The following is an 18157-nucleotide window of genomic DNA, read 5'->3' as shown; positions in this document are numbered from 1 at the left end:
TGACAATAGAATTTTGGTTAAAGAAATGATGGTGGCTGGGCACGGTGGCTCACACCTGTAATCCCAGCAATTTGGAGGCCTAAGCAGGCAGATCACTTGAGGTGAGGAGTTCAAGACCAGCCTGACCAACATGGTGAAACTCCATCTCTACTAAAAATACAAAAATTAGCTGGGTGTGGTGGCATGTGCCTGTAATCCCAGCTACTCAGGAGGCTGAGGCACAAGAATTGCTTGAGTCCGGGAGACACAGGTTGCAGTGAGCAGAGATCACACCACTGCACTCCAGCCTGGGCAACAGAGTAAGACTCTGTCTCAAAATAAAATAAAGTGAGAAATGATGGGGCATCCGTGTCATACTATACAGCCATTACAAATAATACTTTATACAGATATACAGAAAAAATAAGAACTAGTGTTGAATAAACCAGTAGAGTGATTATAGTAAACAATAATATATTGTATGTTTCAAAATAGCTAGAAGAGAATAATCTGAATGTTCTCAGTATAAAGAAAAGATGGCCGGGCGTGGTGGCTCACGCCTGTAATCCCAGCACTTTGGGAGGCCGAGGTGGGCGGATCACAAGGTCAGGAGATCGAGACCATGGTGAAACCCCGTCTCTACTAAAAATAGAAAAAATTAGCCGGGCGCAGGGGCGGGCGCCTGTAGTCCCAGCTACTCGGGAGGCTGAGGCAGGAGAATGGCGTGAACCCGGGAGGCGGAGCTTGCAGTGAGCCGAGATTGCGCCACTGCACTCCAGCCTGGGCGACAGAGCAAGACTCTGTCTCAAAAAAAAAAAAAAAAAAAAAAAAAAAAGAAAGAAAAGATAAACATTTAAAGTTACCCAGATTCGATTATTATACATTATATGAATGTATTTAAATATCACATGTACCCTGAAAATATGTACATTATGTACTAATTAAACAATAATAATACTTTAATAATTTGAAAAATTGGTTCACGGCCTATTAAGTGAACTTCGTATCTCTGGCCTTTCTCAGAGCTCCACGTTCACACATCCAGCTGTCTACCTGACAAATGTAGCATGTCAAACAGAACTTGACTGTCAAACCCAATCTATCCCACTTCCAGTCTTCACATTTCAAACAAGGGGACCCCCATTCTCCTAGCACTTGAACCAAACACCTAGGAATAATCTTTGATTCTTGATTCTCCCTCACCGTCACATCAGATCCATCAGCACCGTCCACATACTTGACCTTCTGAATCCAGCCACCTGCCCCGTCCACCCCAAAACAATCATACCAGTCAAAAGCACGGTCATTGAGGGCTTGGACTTCCACAGTCACTACCAACCTGTCTCCCTGCTCTCATGCCTACCTCCTACAGTCTGTTTACCCGGCAGCAATCAGAAGATCATTTAAAAACATAACCCCTGGTTCAAAGGGCTTCTATCACAGTTAGAACAAAAATCCAAGGCTGGGCATGATGGCTCACACCTGTAATCCCAGCACTTTGGGAGGCTGAGGCATGAGCATCACTTGAGCCCAGGACTTGGAGACCAGCCTGAGCAACATAGGGAGATCCCATCTCTACAAAAAAGTTTAAAATGTAGCCAGCCATGGTGATGCACATCTGCAGTCCCAGCTACTCGGGAGGCTGAAGTGGGAGAAAGGACTGAGCCTGGGAGGTCGAGGCTTCAGTGAGCCATGATGGTGCCACTGCACTGCAAACTGGGTGACAGAGTGAGATCCTGTCTCAAAAGAAAAAAAAAAAAAAACTTCAAGTACCTTAGTGTCTTAGCAAAGCCCCCGATGACCAGCTTCTGTCTCCCACTCTGTCCCTCCTCATCCTTTCCCTGCCCACTCCCTGCATTCCAACCACAGTGGACACCTTGGGATTCCAACAACATGCCAAGCATGTTCCCACCGAAGAAGTTTGCATCTGCTGTTCCCTCTGCCTGGCACACTCTTCCCCCAAATATTTCATGGCTTGCTTTCTGGAGTTAGTAAAACCTCCATGAAGGAGCCTTTGCTGATCATCCCATATCTTTCCCTTGCTCTCCTATGCTCTTTTTGTTTTGGTTAATTTTCATGGCTGTGGTATATCGTGACATTGGATTGTTCACTAGCACCCCAGTAAACCACACCTCCTGGAATCCATAGCCACGGTGACTCTGGGCTTATCTATGTAACATGCTCTGGCGAAGAGGGCATTAGCAAAGGTTGCAGAACCGAGGCTTAGGAAGGGCTTGTGCACTGAGGCCTGTCCTCTGGGAACGCCATTGCTGCCACCATGTAAGAAACCCGGGCTATCCTGCCAGAAAAGCCACTGGGGGAGCAGAGAAGTGAGGCACTGCAGCCAACCACCAGCCATGTGAGCAGGGCCATATGGGACTCTCCAGCCACAGTCAGGCCATCAGATGAACACAACCACAAGTGAGTGAGGCAAGACCTGCAGAACTGGCCAGCTGAGTCCATACCTGACTGCAGGCACCTGAGCAAATGATGATTGTTTTAAACTACTAAGTTTTGAGGTGGCTTGTTCTCTAGCAATACATAACTGATATGACAGCTTATCATTAGCTGTGGCAGAGACTACTAGCTATTCAGCAAACACTATTTTCTTTTTCTTTCTTTCTTTTTTTTTTTTTTTAAGACAGGTTCTGACTCTGTCACCGAGGCTGGAGTGCAGTGGTACAGTCTCGGCTCACTGCAACCTCCGCCTTCTAGGCTCCAACCATCCTGCCACCTCAGCCTTCCGAGTAGCTGGGACTATAGGCACGTGCCACCACACCTAATTTTTGTATTTTGGTAGATATGGGGCTTCACCACATTGTCTAGGCTGGTCTCGAACTCCTGGGTTCAAGCAACCGTCCTACCTTGGCATCCCAAAGTGCCAGGATTATAGGCGTGACCCACCACACCAGCCTATTCTCTCTTCTTCCTGAGCTCACAGCTAAACTTCATTCTCCACCTTCTTTGCAGTGCTGTGACTGAATGCTCGCTAAGGAAATGCAAGCATAAGGGAATGCACTGATGAGGGCAACTTTGGGAAATAAGGCTTTGTCTTCTCTGCACTTTCTCCCCCTTCTAGATGCACCAATGATAATGCTGCAGAGGGGAAGGGGTCTGGAGCATGAGAGAATGGCCCGCCACCTGCCAACCAAGAACACCCTCCTTGGACTGTTTAGCGAACAAGAAAAAGACATTTAGGGGTCTATTTCTTATAGTCTGTCCTAATAAATACACTAACTTAGAAGCTTCTCCAACCAAGATGGGAGTCTATTTCCCCATCCTCTATACCCAGACTGGCCACGGGACTTACATTATCTCACAACTCCAATGGAAGTAACATTCTGTGATTTCCAAATACTAAGACGCCTTGCCACTTTCCCTCTCGCTCTCTAGGAATACTAGAGACCTGTAAGAAACCCAAGCTATCACACCACCAGTCCGCAGGGAGAGAAAGTCTCAGCTTTCCTATCCTCCCCTTCCTCCAGCTAAATGTGGCCGCACGAGTGGAGTTCAGGCAAGACCAGCAGAACCCTCCCGCCAAGCCCAACCCACAGAATCATGAAAATAATAAATTGTTGTCTTAAGCCCAAAGTTTTCCAAACAAAATTAAGTTTAAAGATCGTGGCCGGGCGCGGTGGCTCAAGCCTGTAATCCCAGCACTTTGGGAGGCCGAGGCGGGCGGATCACAAGGTCAGGAGATCGAGACCATCCTGGCTAATCTGGTGAAACCCCGTCTCTACTAAAAAATACAAAAAACTAGCTGGGCGAGGTGGCGGGCGCCTGTAGTCCCAGCTACTCTGGAGGCTGAGGCAGGAGAATGGCGTGAACCCAGGAGGCGGAGCTTGCAGTGAGCTGAGATCCGGCCACTGCACTCCAGCCTGGGCAACAGAGTGAGACTCCGTCTCAAAAAAAAAAAAAAAAAAAAAAAAGATCGTTCATGACACAGCAACAGAAAATTGAGATGGAATATATGAAGAGCAAAAAAACAACAGGAGGCCGGGCGTGGTTATTACACCTGTAATCCCAGCACTTTGGGAGGCCAAGACAAGAGGGTGGCTTGAAGCTAGGAGTTTAAGACCAGCCTGGGCAACAAAGCAGGACACTGTCTCTATAAAACAAATTTTAAATTAGCTGGGTGCAGTGACATATGCCTGTAGTCTCAGCTACCCAGGAGGCTGAGATAGGAGGATCGCTTGAGCCCAGAAGTTCAAGGCTGCAGTGAGCTATGATCGCACCACTGTACTCCAACCTGGGTGACAGAGCAAGACCCTGTCTCTAAAAAACAAAAAGCTACGATACCCTTGCTATACAAGGAGATTCCATACTTGTCCAACCCTAACTCCTAATATTTTTTTCCCCTTATAATTTAACTAAAACAGAATCCAGCTCAGAACTACTTCTACTTGGCTAGTACTCTCCCATTCTAGTGTCACTTGCTCACGTTAGGGTGGTCTCAGTCTTTCAGAGTTTTTCCCCTCCCATCCGTCCTAGAGTCTAGGGATTAGCAAGCTACAGCCCATGGGCCTAATATGACTCATCACCTGGGTTTGGTTTGGTTTTGTTTTTTGGTGTTTTGTTTTGCTTTTTGTTTTTGAGATGGAGTCTTCCTCTGTCACCCAAGTTGGAGTGCAGTGGCGCAGTCTTGGTTCACTGCAACCTCCATCTCCCGGGTTCAAGTGATTCTCCTGCCTCAGCCTCCCGAGTAGTTGGGATTACAGGCACCTGCTGCCATGCCCCACTAATTTTTGTATATTTAGTAGAGACGGAGTTTTGCCATGTTGGCCAGGCTAGTCTTGAACTCCTGATCTCAAGTGATCCACTCACCTCAGCCTCCCAAAGTGCTGGGATTACAGGCATGAGCCACTGTGCCTGGCCACCATCACCTGTTTTTGTAAGGCCCAGAAACTACAGTTTGTACAACTATGAATATAAAAAAAAAAACAAAAGAAAAATATTCATGACATGCAAAAAGTATATCAATTTCAAGTTTCAGGGTCCATAAATAACGTTTTATTAGAAAACTGCCTCCCCCCAGGTTGGGCTTGAGGGTTCACACCTATAATCCCAGCACTTTGGGAGGCTGAGGTGGGCGGATCACTGGAGGTTGGGAGTTTGAGACCAGCCTGGCCAATAGGCTGGTCTGAAACCCCGTCTCTACTAAAAACACAAAAATTAGCCAGATGTGATGGCGCAGGCCTGTAATCCCAGCTACTCAGGAGGCCAAGACAAGAGAATCGCTTGAACCTGGGACGCAGAGGTTGCAATGAGCCAAGATTACACCTCTGCACTCCAGCGTGAGCAACAGAGCGAGACTCTGTCTCGAAAGAAAAAGAAAACTGCCCCACCCATTCATGTATGTACCGCCCATGGTTGCTGCATGCTGCAGCACAGAGTCGGGTAGCTTTGATGAAAATTGCAGGGTTCACAAAGCCTGAACTCTTTACCATCTGTCCCTTTCCAGAAAAAGTTTGCCAGCCCCTGCTGTAGGCTGCCATCCAAGGCAGGTGAATCGCTTGAGCCCAGGAGTTCAAGACCAGCTGGGGCAACATAGCAAAACCTTGTCTCTATTTTAAAAAATGCAAAAAATTAGCCAAGCATGGTGGTGCATACCTGTAATCCCAGCTACTCAAGTGGCTGAGGCAGGAGGATCACTTGAGCCCTGGAGATCAAGGTTGCAGTAAGCCATGATTGCGCCACTGCACTCCAGCCTGAGTTACAGAATGAGACCCTGCCTCAGAAAAACAAAAAAGCTTATACTTTTCTATTATATTCATTCCAAAAGCTTTGAAGACTTCTATCTCCTTCCGCAAAGGGATGAAACTTTGTTGGTCTGACTCTCTAATCTTTAGTTGGATCCCAGAAGTTAGTGGCCTAAATTCATTTCCTATGACAGGCTACCAGGTACCCTCCTTTCTGGGCAAAATGGTCTCTAGGCTGCCCCCATGATGGCATTCAAATACCTTCATCTGGTTCGTTGTCCTTGTCCAGCAAGCTCTCCCCTTTTGCTGCAATCTAAACCCTCCTCATCCTTCACTCCAAATCCCCATCTCCCCAACCAAGAAGGTTTCCCTGCTTTGCCAAATGTTTTCCCAGGTGTATTCTATGGAACAAAAATCCCAAGAGAAATCCTTGGGCGGGGTGGGGTGGCTCACACCTGAACTTTGGGAGGCCTAGGCGGGCAGAGCACCGGAGGTCAGGAGTTCAAGACCAAACTGGCCAACAAGACAAAAGCCCGTCTCTACTAAAAATACAAAAATTACCTGGGCGTGGTGGTGTGCATCTGTAATCCCAGCTATTTGGGAGGCTGAGGCAGGAGAATCACTGGAACCCAGGAGGCGGAGGCTGTAGTGAGCCGAGATCGCGCCATGCACTCCAGCCTGGGTAACAGAGCAAGACTCCATTCTATCCTCTCTTGGAGGCCTAATACACATAGGTAGCATATTAAAGGCTCTGAGAAGTCCTGCATTAAAGATGCCTGTTTCCCTTTGCTTAGTTCAACTCTTCCCAAACTTATTAACCATAGAATTTGTTTTGTCCACAGAACACTTATTAACTACCAGCATTAAGTACAGTGCCTGGATGTCAGCATTTGTTGAAAGAATGAAAAATGCTAACATCCCAGATTTAGGGTTCTACAGAACATACTTTGGAAATGTTATTCAAGCTCCTCCTCCTGTCTCTCTAATCTGAACTGCTCCCTTCCGTGCCATCTAGTCAACACCATCTAATGCCAATCGTTATCATCATCACAGCTGTCATTCATTAACACCTGCAGCCACTCTGTTCCAGATAGTGCTAGACCCTTGAAAACATTCTCTCTTTCGATCCTTATAACCACCCTCTGAAGCAGGGAATATTATTTAATTATTGCTGTTTTGCCAAAAACTTAAAACTATAAATCAGAAAACTTAAATCACTAGCCCAAGATAAAGTAAAAAGAAAAGATAGAATTTACAACTATATCAGTCTGACTCAAAGTTCATGAACTTTCTTTTCCACCAAAATATCTTCTGATAATGTGCCATGGCTGCCATCGCTGGCTGTCCACTTACTTAATATCTACCTGTGCCTCCTTCCACACTAGCAGAGCCCTGATTTTGCATGGAGTGGCAACATGTCATTTCAGGCAATGGATCATGATCCATCTAAGCCGATCGTGGTGGTGTTCCCACTTCCCCACCTCCCGGGCTCCCTTGCAGCTAGGACTCAGTTCTGGCCAAGAAGATATAATCAAATCATCTGCAAGGTGAGGAGGAAGAGATGTCCTGGGGAACCCTTTATTCCTTCACACTCACCAGGTCCTCCTCTTTGCTACCTTGAACCCAGATGTAATTGCTGAACCTGCAGGAACCATCTTGCAACCACAAGAGAAAAGCCATGAGAACTCCCAAAGACATCAGCCCTGGTATTACTGACCTACTGAGCCAACCGAAGCAGCTATATGTCTCCAGAATTCTTGTTACATGAAGAGAAACCATTATTTGCCTTACCGCTGTGACTGGGTTTTCCATTTCATGCAGCTGAACAAAAACAGGCCTAATGGGCCCACACGTTGTCCCCCATATTATTTACCACTTGGACTTTATCATTATTTCACATACACATTATTCTGTCATGAAGTATGCGTCCTGAAGGCCAAGTCCACCTTGCCTATTTTTGTTTCTACAGAAGTGTATACATGCTATTAAATGCTGTTCATTATCACCCTTTTCAGGGATCATCTATTCAATTTATTACTTGCATTCGTGTTAGCAAGCAGTGAGTTTTCACCATTAAATAGCTGAAATATCATATCTTTCTCCTAATGGATTAGCATCTCAAAGTGTCCATTTGAAAACATGTGTCAGAAATACCTGGACTGTTTATTACACGCAGATTTCTTGGCCCTCTCGCTAAACCCAGCTAAATTAGAATCTCTAGGGTTAGAGAAGCTGAGAATCTGCATTTTAACAAGCACCCTCATATGGTTCTGATATACAAAATTAGAAAATTCCGTGCACCCAAATGTTAGGATTGGCTGGACTCGTCTGGACCCTGAGTTACCAGCCCCTCTGCAGGGACCCTCCCTAACCCTACAAATCTGGGAAATAGAAATTGGAATCATTGCTCAAGACCATTCCCTGGGCAAGATGGATGAAAGTGGTTGGCATGCTCTGTAGCATACTGGGACGAGGGAACTGAAAACAGATGCATTTCCTACAACTGCAACTCCCCCATAGCCATCCTACCAGTGCCTCCATCCCCCCAGTTTAAAAGGAAAACCACTATGCAGAAAGAAGGCAATGCCCACTGCGGCACATCACCATCCAGGAAGCTATCAGAGGATGGAGCATGTTTGAAACAGAAAAAAAAAAAAAAAAGAAAAAGAAAACTTCGAAGAAACTTACACAGGAATACACAAACTAGCATTTGGGACTCCTGACTCAGAGGAACAGAAGAGAGCTCCGATGGCTTTTTGGGGGTTATTTATTGATTGCATGCAGGTCTGAAGAGTCTGCTCTTGGGTAATGTTCAGGCAGAGACAGAAGGCTGGATCCTACACTTTTTCTTCCAACAGCAGAGCTCTGGCCTCACCTGCTCTCCCAAGCTCCAGGAAAGGCAATACCTGTGCCTCCCAACACAATTCCCACTCTCCCGATACACCTTGACATTGATCTTATTTCGTCTCTGAGGATCACATTTCCAGATGACAGGTGCACACAGACATGCATCCTAGGGTAGCAAACAGCATCCTCTCTCTCTCTCTCTCTCTCTCTCTCTCTCTCTCTCTCTCTCTCTCTCTTTCTCTCTCCTTTTGAAGGGATGACCTCCTGCATGTTGACATCCAGCCAAATTTAAAATCACGGAAGAAAAAGAAAGACCCAAAGTGAATCCAAGAAAAGCACCTATCCAGGCTAGAACAGGGGCAGGAGGGCTACAAGATTCACTAGGGACTGACGAGTTCAGGCCTTGGGAACTCATGTGCCAGAAGCAAGATGAACGTCTCAGTACTGCTCATGCCCACTCCACCACAGGGGGAACCCCTTTTCTCCCAGCCCCACTGCCCCCACCCTTGGTGGATGCCAGCTAATGGAAGTTCCGAAATTTAATCAACCCATGTGTATAGCTGGGTTGGTTTGAGAGAAGGAAGTGAGTTGAACCCTTCAAACATTTTGAACAATGCAGATGTCCAATGATCTCATGAACACCAGGCATTTGGCAGTTCCTAAGGCTCTTTAAACCTTCCTCCTTTGACCAAATGGCCTTCAGAAAAAAACTAATTTCTGCCATCTTCTTTCTGAGTAACTTGCATCCATCCCTCATCCCATCCCACTCCCCCAAAAAACTGTTTCAAACTCCCCCTCAAGTTCTGCCGGAGAGAATGTTACAAGAAGCCAAAGAGAACTCCTCCTCCCCGACCCCTTTCCTCGCAGCCCCACTGAGATTCAGGAGTATTCTCCTACACCACCTATGTGTGCTGATTGAGGCATATTTTTTTTTTCCTTTTATACGTTTTAGGCCTGCAACAGCTCACTGCATCAAAACGATTGGATTGGAAATGGGTAGCTCCATAGGGATTTTTTTTTCATGCATCTTGCCTCCTGACATGTATATCACTGATTTAAAAAAAAAAAAAATCTAAGGAGCAAAAGGAGGGCGGGGAAGAAGGCCAAGAGAAGAAGAGGTCTACAATGACAGGCGGCCCCATTCTGCGAGCAAAAACCACCTTTTGACCACCTGCAGAATGCGCAAGGTCACGTGGGTTCTCTGCAGCTCCTTAATGTATTACCCGGCACACAAGCCCCCGTGGCATATAAACAAATCCACAAGCGGAAAAAAGAGAGAACTCCCTCCTCAGCCGGGAAGCGAATGATAACGGTAACAGCCGCAACAATAATAATAAATAAAGAATAACAATTACTACTACTACTACCACCACCCAGCCAAGCGCAGACGACAGCAGCACAGTAAAAGGATATCCAATGCAGGCTGTGCAAGGAGAGAAATCACAGAAAAGCAAACCGTGCCCACCTTGCTTGCCCGCACCATCACCCCCAGCCCCCAATAAACAGAGTCAGAGGGAAAGGGGACCGTGGGGAGAAAGGAGGGGGAAAGAAGGATTGCTTTTTTTTTTTTTTTTTTTTTTTTTTTCTGTAGGCAACACCTACCTCCAGGGTCCGGATTTCTTTTTGTGTGAGGTCGTTGGAGGTAGCACATTTGGTCCTAAGACCTTCCAGGTTGGAGATGCTCAAGTCTATCATGTTTTGGACCAGTTCGCACTGCTGTAAGGCTTTTTGCAAACTCAGAGGCTGCTGCTCCTCGCTTTTCGTCATGTTTTCCTCATCCATCGCTTGCTCTGCAACCCCCTTCCCCTCCTCCTCCTCCCAGAGAGAAAAAAGAGGGGGGGGGGAGTAGAGGTAGTCTACCCCTCCGCCTCTCCAACCACTGCGACTTCTCAACAATGTCTCATGAAGAAGAAATCCAACATCTCACACAGGGTTGAGGGGGTGGGAGTGGGAGGAGGGGACAAGAGCCAAAATTTATTATTTTATTTTGGGGTATCAAGCGGACTCCATTAGAATGTCTCCTCTCTGAGTCTCTGGTCCCTGAAAAGGAGAGATGCTGTTTCTCAGAAGCAAACCAGGTGATGTGATGCTGTCTGTATACTTAGGGAGGAGGAGGAGGAGGAAAAAGAGGAGGAGAAGGAGGAGAGAGAGGAGGAGGGAGAGGAGGAGGAGGGAGAGGAGGAGAAGGAAAATAGCGCTCACTCTTTACACACCGGCTCCTTGAAGGACAAAATTATATATTTTTGGCTTGCTTGCTTTTATGTCAAAAAAAATCTGGTTTGCCCCCCTCCCAGTTGCAGGGACACGGCATGGTCCACGGTTTGGAAGTGCTTTAGCGCGTTCTCAAGGTGCTGTCTGCATTGCTCCCGCGGCTGCGGCGGCTACTGCGGCTGGCTGCTGTCTCCTCCCCGCGCTGCTGCTGCTGCTGCTGCTGCCGCCAGGCTCCGGGGGTGACGGTTGCTGCAATAGCTCCTGCCTCGCTCCACACCGACATCTTGCCTGTCAATCAAAGGGCGGGGGGGAGCGAGGGAGCGCCGGAGAGGGATGGAGAGCGAGCGAGGGACCTGCAGGGGAGCGGGTTGGTGGAGAGGCGCCGTGCGCGCAGCCGCCCCAGCCGGGCCCCGGCCCCGGCGCGCCAGGGACCCGCCGAAGGAGGCGGAGGAGGAGCGCGCAGGCTCGCGCACCTGGCCGGGGACAGGGCCGGGGGGCGGGATTTCTAGGGGCTGCGGAGCTCGCGTGGCAAAGTGAAATTACTACCGGGAGTGCGTGCTAGCGAGCAAGCGAGCGATCGGCGGGCGGGGGCGCGGAGACAGAGCGCGCATCGGGCCCAGCCTGCTCCCGGGGGCGGCAGAGGAGGCAGGGAGTGTGCCCGAGCCTGGAGGCTGGGCGAGGGGGCGGGGAGAGGGAGTCGGTGGCGGGGAGGGGGTGGGGGCCACTACTCCTGCACCGCTCTCGCGAGACCGAGCTGGAGTGCTGCTCAGCAGGTGCGCTCCGGCTGGGAGCAGGTGTGCGCCCAACTTTGAAACCTTCGGTGCGCGCTGGAGAGGCGTCGGCGTGAACCTGGGCACGTCTTCTCTGTCTTTGGCTCGGTGTGTGTGTGCGTGCCTTTTTTGTTCGTTTGTCCTTTCTTGTTACTGGGGAAAAAATAAAGCGAACCTGGTGATCTTCCGTGAATTTCAGGAAGCTGCCTCCTAGACTTGGTACCCTGGCCCGCCCTGATGGCTTTCCATTTGGAGGGGAAAAGGGCCTTTGCCTTATTCTGAGTATTCCCATGTCCTACAAGGGTCTGTGTGGCCTGACCCCAGCATACCTAACTGACGTTATAACAGCAGACGATGGCTCCATGGTTAATATGTTTTTACCTTTTGAAATGGTTGAAAGCCTGGCGCGGTGGCTCACGCCTGTAATCCCCAGCACTTTGGGAGGCGGAGTCAGGAGGATCACTTGAGACCAGGAGTTTCGGACCAACCTAGGCAACAACAGAGCAAGACCCTGTCGCTACTAAAAATTCAAAAATTAAAAATGTAAATAAAATGGTTGGAAAAAATCAAAAGAATATTTTGTGCCACGTGAAAATTATGTGAAATTCACATCTCAGTGTTCACAAGTAAAGTTTTGTTGGAATACCACCATCCATCTGTTTATTGTCTGTGGTTACTTTTGCCTTGTAAAGCAGAGTTAAGTAGCTGCAGCTGAGACCGGTGGTTCACAGCACCTGAAAGATTTACTGCCTGGCACTTTACAGAAAGGTTTGCTGACTCTTGATTAAATCTTCGTACTCTATGTCCTCGGTGCCCAGAACATGCTTCACCCTAATCCTCTCCTGGTGGGTTTCTTCTTGTCACTGCTAACTCAAATGTCATCTCGGAGAGGCCTCATCTCCCTAATCACCTTATCTAATAGTATTCCCAACACACGTTGCCCAACAGATGTATTTAGAATAATTAACAAAAGGCACCTTTCTCCAGGTGAACAGAGCCCTGTGCTGAGGACTGAGTAAGGAGTGATATTCAGAACACATGGTATAATATATCACTCTTAAATGAAGCCACTTGAAAAGCAGAAAGAACAGGAGCCAGTGGTGGCCAAGTTGAATGACAACCTTTATTTTTAAGTTCTGGGGTGAATGTGCAGGACACGCAGGTTTATTACATAGGTAAACGTGTGTCATGGTGGTTTGCTGCACCTATCAACCCATCACCTAGGTATTAAGCCCAGCATGCATTAGCTATTTTTCCTGATGCTCTCCCTCGACACACTTTTTTTTTTTTTTTAAGACTGTACGCTGACCCAGCATGGTGGCTCACACCTGTAATCCCAGCACTTTAGGAGACCAAAGCAGGTGAATAGCCTGAGCTCAGGAGTTTGAGACTGCCTGGCCAACATGGTGAAACTCCGTCTCTACTAAAAATACAAACAATTAGCCAGGCGTGGTGGCAGGCGCCTATAATCCCAGCTACTCCCAGGCAGGAAAGTTGCTTGAACCCAGGAGGCAGAGGTTGCAGTGAGCTGAGATTGTGCCATTGCACTCCAGCCTGAGCAACAAGAGCAAAACTCTGTCTCAAAAAAAAAAAAAAAAAGAAAAGAAAAAAAGAAAAAAAATACTGTAAGCCATGGGATTTTATAGCTATACAGAACTGAGTCAGTATTTTCAACATCTGTCAATGAGCAGATGAAGTAAGTTCTCTATGTTCTCCGTCTTTTGGACCATGAAGTTTATGAATTCCAGTTGTCTGGTAAAATTATCTCTTTTCATCTATTTTCTCCATCGTTTAGTTTTTCTTAAACATGTTAATTATGGTTATTTTAAAGCATTTGTCTAACTCCAAAAACTTGATGACCTGTGGGTCTCTTTCTATTGACTATTTTTCCCTTTATTTTCAGTGATATGGTCCTGTCTCTTGGCAGGCCTTGTAATTTTTATTGAATGTCAGACATTGTGTATGAAAAAATGTACAGACTCGAGGTGATAATATCTAAGTCTGGAGAGGACACACTCTTTCTCTGCAAGATAAATTGCATACAGATCAATTATCTTAATCCAATCAGGGGCTGAGCTGGGTGGAGACTGGGTTATAGTTTTGAAAAGACACCACTTCACTCTGTCCACTACCTCTAATGCTTTGCCTTTCCAGGGTTCCAACCAGGAACCTTGGGTGTTCACTAAGTCCCCTCTCTCTGGTCCTGAGCTCTAACCCTTATCTTCACAGCACGACAAGACTGTGGAAATGGCTCTGTTTTTCAGCGACCTTCTGCTTGGCGTCTTTGCTTCTTGCCCTGCACTATTTCAGACTTTGCCAAATATCTTGAGGGGAAAACCACCATCTATCAGGCTCACTTTTCTGCCCCTCGCTTCTCCCTGGGATAATAGCCTCTCAAGTCTCCAGTTTTGTCTTTCTAGCCCTATGAGGTTGCTAAAAGTTTTGTCAGTTTCTCTGTTCCCCCAAAGCAGCCTTCATGCCTGGGAAGAGTCTAGAAACTCAGCCTCTTTCCCTGTGCCCAAATGTGCAAATATCCCCAGGGAAAAATCAGCTGCAGAATGTCAGCTCACCACACCAGAGTGTCCCTGTCTCCAGAATCTTGGCCTCTTTAGTCCTGGTTATTTCAGCAGTTCTCTGAATGTCTTTTAACAGATGGTGATGATGATGATGATTTAATCTGGCTTTTCTAGTTGTTCTCAGAAGTGGAAGTTTAAGTAATGAAAGTAGCCCACAGGTCAAATGTCATCCATTGGCAGGGCTGTAAGCAGCACACAAATGCATCTTCTTCTTATGTCTGGAAAATGCCTCACATTATGAGTTCCACATTTCCCTCACAGAAGCGAAAGCACTTTTCCAGAACCTTCCTTGCAAACAGGTCACATGTGATCTAGGCTGTGCCATTAGAAGATCACATGAGATTTCTGCCAGGAAGTGAGCAACAAAAGAGAGGAATCTATCTGGTAGTGAGCCTGGCAGCCAAGGCCTCTGCTTCCAGGTGCTCCACCCCTCTGTAAGCTTGGTATCCATGGTGAAAGGCATGTCACGTGTTCACAGGGGGCAGCCCTACAGCTGGTTTGGGAGTCATTTCTGGCTGCACAGACAGAACCTGGCTCTCTTGTCCTCCTGGAGATTCTACAGAGTTTTCAACCACCTGTCTTAGAGGCTGCCATAACAAAATACTGGATGGCTTAAACAAGAGAAATGTATTTTGTCGCTGGGCGCAGTGGCTCATGCCTGTAATCCCAATACTTTGGGAGGCCGAGGCGGGCAGATTACAAGGTCAGGAGTTCAAGACCAGCCTGGCCAACATGGTGAAACCCCGTTTCTACTAAAAATACAAAAAAAAAAAAAAAAAAAGCTGGGCATGGTGGCAGGTACCTGTAATCCCAGCTACTCAGGAGGCTAAGGCAGGAGAATCACTTGACCCCGGGACGTAGAGGTTGCAGTGAGCTGAGATCATGCCACTGTACTCCAGCCTGGGGGACAGTGTGAGACTCCATCTCAAAAAAAAAAAATTATTTTCTCACTATTCTGGAAACTGGAATTCTGAAATTGGGATGCCAGCATGGTCAGGTTCTGGGTTCTGGTGAGGGCTCTCTTTCTAAAGTCTTGCAGATGGCCACCTTCTTGTTGGTAAAGAGAGAAAGAAAGATCTATTGCTTTCTCTCCTTCTCTCTCATCCTCTTCTTGTAAGGCCGTAGTCCTATTGGATTAAGCCCCCACCCTTAAGACATCATCTAACCTTTAATTACCTCCTAAAGATCCTACCTCCAGATACAGTTACATTGAGGGTTAGGGCTTCAACACATGATTTGGTGCAGGGAAGAGGGACCACAATTCACCACCCTATTAAAATACTTCTGCTTAAACTATCTAGAGTAGATTGTGTCATTGGTAACAAAGAACCCTGACTAATGCTCTTGATAGTAGTTCCAAAATTAAGAGATACTATGCCAAAAATGCAGATCTCTGGCCTTTCTGGGAAAAGGAGAAGAGCCGGCTGCATTGGGCAACAATTGGTTGGAAGAGAGGTAACTATCCTTTCAGATGGGGCACAGACTCTCCACTACAGTCCCACCCAGGCCCCTACATTCATTATTGATATCTCCTCCCTGGCTCGTGTAGGCATTTGAGTTTGATGCCTCTGGTGAAGGGTTTTGCACCTCAAACTAATAAGAGTGTCATCAGTTTCAAAGAATGGAAGCTGATGGATGATAATTTTGTTGTTGATGATGCTGTTGTTATTGTTGATGTATTTCACTCTAGAAACTGCATACTAACTCTGAAGGCCATAGGTCTCAGAGTGATTTTATTAATAGTGGGAATAAATTATTGTTACCGGGCGACTGAATGAGCTGGATTTGGCAGGAAGAGAGACAGGTGGGAATCAAGAACTGGCTTTCTTTTCCTTCTTCCACTGCTTCTCAACCTTAAGATCCACTGCCAGGGCTCCCTTCTCTGCCCTGAGCAATATCTTAGTAAATCTCTTAGCTTTTCAGTTAGTTTCGACTAAGAATCTCATCAGACATTAAAAGTCCAGTCCAGGCTGGGCACAGTGGCTCACACCTGTAATCCCAGCACTTTGGGAGGCCGATTTGGGTGGATCACCTGATCCTGAGGTCAGGAGTTCGAGAACAGCCTGGCCAACATGGTGAAACCCCATCTCCACTAAAAAACAAAAATTAGCTAGGTGTGGTGGCAGGCACCTGTAGTCTCAGCTACTTGGGAGGCTAGGGCAGGAAAATCACTTGAACCCGGAGAGTGGAGGTTGCAGTGAGCCGAGATTGTGCCACTGCACTACAGCCTAGGAGACACAACGAGACTCAGCCAAAAAAAAAAAGAAAAAAGTCCAGTCCAATCAAAACTTCATTCTCACATCCAGTTTAATACCTTGTTCCCAGGCCGGGCGCAGTGGCTCAAGCCTGTAATCCCAGCACTTTGGGAGGCCGAGACGGGCGGATCACGAGGTCAAGAGATCAAGACCATCCTGGCTAACATGGTGAAACCCTGTCTCTACTAAAAACATACAAAAAACTAGGCAGGCGCCTGTAGTCCCAGCTACTCCGGAGGCTGAGGCAGCATAAACCCGGGAGGCAGAGCTTGCAGTGAGCTGAGATCCAGCCACTGCACTCCAGCCCAGGCGACAGAGCGAGTCTCCGTCTCAAAAAAAAAAAAAAAAAAAATACCTTGTTCCCTGTCCCTTCCAGCCTGACCCATGGATGGCTCAGGAATCTGCAGGGGAGACTAGGGTGTGTGTGTCCTCCTGATCTCCATCTCGCCTTGCAGGAGAGCAGGAACTGAGGGCTAAGTGGAAAAAGTACCTTCAACTGAGAGCAGGTGAAGGGAGTCAGATGTCCTACCATGTCCTGCCAGGCACTTGCAGGCTGACTTTTGAACATGGGGCACACTGGGGGATCTTTAGAGACCCTCATGGGGACCTTATCGGGACTCAGTGCACACACTGGGTGGTCTTTTGCAGACCAGTTTTCCATTCATACTCCAGCAAGTACCCCACATCTTCTTTCTGAGGTCCCTTTGCTGAAAGGATGCCCTCTTGGGTAAGTCTTTTCAGGATGGCTCAAGCCCAAGTGTGCTCAGAGGTAGTCACCTGACTCACAGGAAACAGGACACACCTTTGCCCTGCAGAGTGGCAATCGCAGGCTACTCCTCCTGCTGCCCCCTCTCCGCACCCTGCCATCTTGGGCAGCCCCAGGCAGCCTTCAGCCGGCAGTGAGGTGCCAGCATCTCCGTTTGGTGCACCCAAGTCTCACGAGTGACCTTTTGTTGAACCCCCTTCTCTTGGCTTGTGGTTGGGAAAGAAAAAGAAAATCCCCTACAAAGACCTGTCATGGAAACCTCTTCTGGACAAAATCTTGATCTTGTCTTACATAGGCTGGAGGCTGATGGTTACTGATAGTCAAAGGACCAGTCTAGCTACCTCTTAATAGGAGGAGGAAGTGTTGTCACCCACTGCCCTCACCTTGGAAGCTTTAGCTGAAGTTCTGGGTCAACAAGAAAAGTCTCATTCCACATCCAGTTATGTTAGCTATGAGCTGGCCCCAATATTTTCAAAGTTGCATTGTGAGGAGGCAAATGGGGAAATGGCAGATTAGGAGGAGAGGGGGCTACCAATGCCCCTGGAACTAAACAAAACTAATACTGACTTGTCCTTGAAGAGTTCACCACATTGCTTTCCCAGGGAATTTTTTTTCTTTTTTTCTTTTAATAAATTTTGCAGAGGCAGGTCTCGCCAATGTTGCCCAGACTGGTCTCAAACTCCTGGGCTCAAGTGACCCACCTGCCTTGGCCTCCCAAAATGCTGGGATGACAGGTGTGAGCCACCACGCCTGGCCTCCTTTTGTCTTTTTCTACTGATTTTTGTGGGGAGAAAAAAAATCTCACAATGCTATCCCCTAAAATACAACCAAATCTTCCATAGCTATTAGAGGATTATTGTTTCATTCTAACTTACTGATCCTCAAATCATAAATGATTTTTTAAAAATACCTTCTACTTGCTGGCCGGGCACGGTGGTTTATGCCTGTAATCCCAGCACTTCGGGAAGCCAAGGCAGGCAGATCACCTGAGACCACCCTGGCCAACATAGTGAAGCCCCACCTCTACTAAAAATACAAAAATTAGACAGGCATA

At 47.3% G+C, this 18157-nt stretch overlaps 1 protein-coding gene across 3 annotated transcripts in view; it reads right to left on the bottom strand.

Annotated features, from left to right (window-relative positions):
- Window positions 1–10823, bottom strand: part of LOC105495091 (kinase suppressor of ras 2) — a 520600-nt gene extending 509777 nt beyond the window's left edge. For all 3 annotated transcript variants that reach the window (XM_024797056.2, XM_071071001.1, XM_071071002.1), the window contains exon 1: window positions 10128–10823. In XM_024797056.2, the coding sequence (XP_024652824.1) occupies window positions 10128–10307 (180 nt within the window). In that variant the 5' untranslated portion in view covers window positions 10308–10823. The remainder of the gene's footprint in view (window positions 1–10127) is intronic.
- Window positions 10824–18157: the final 7334 nt, after the last annotated feature.

Source organism: Macaca nemestrina, chromosome 10 (assembly GCF_043159975.1).
Source record: "Macaca nemestrina isolate mMacNem1 chromosome 10, mMacNem.hap1, whole genome shotgun sequence".
Lineage (NCBI taxonomy): Eukaryota > Metazoa > Chordata > Mammalia > Primates > Cercopithecidae > Macaca > Macaca nemestrina.
This window is presented reverse-complemented; position numbering and strand designations above follow the sequence as displayed.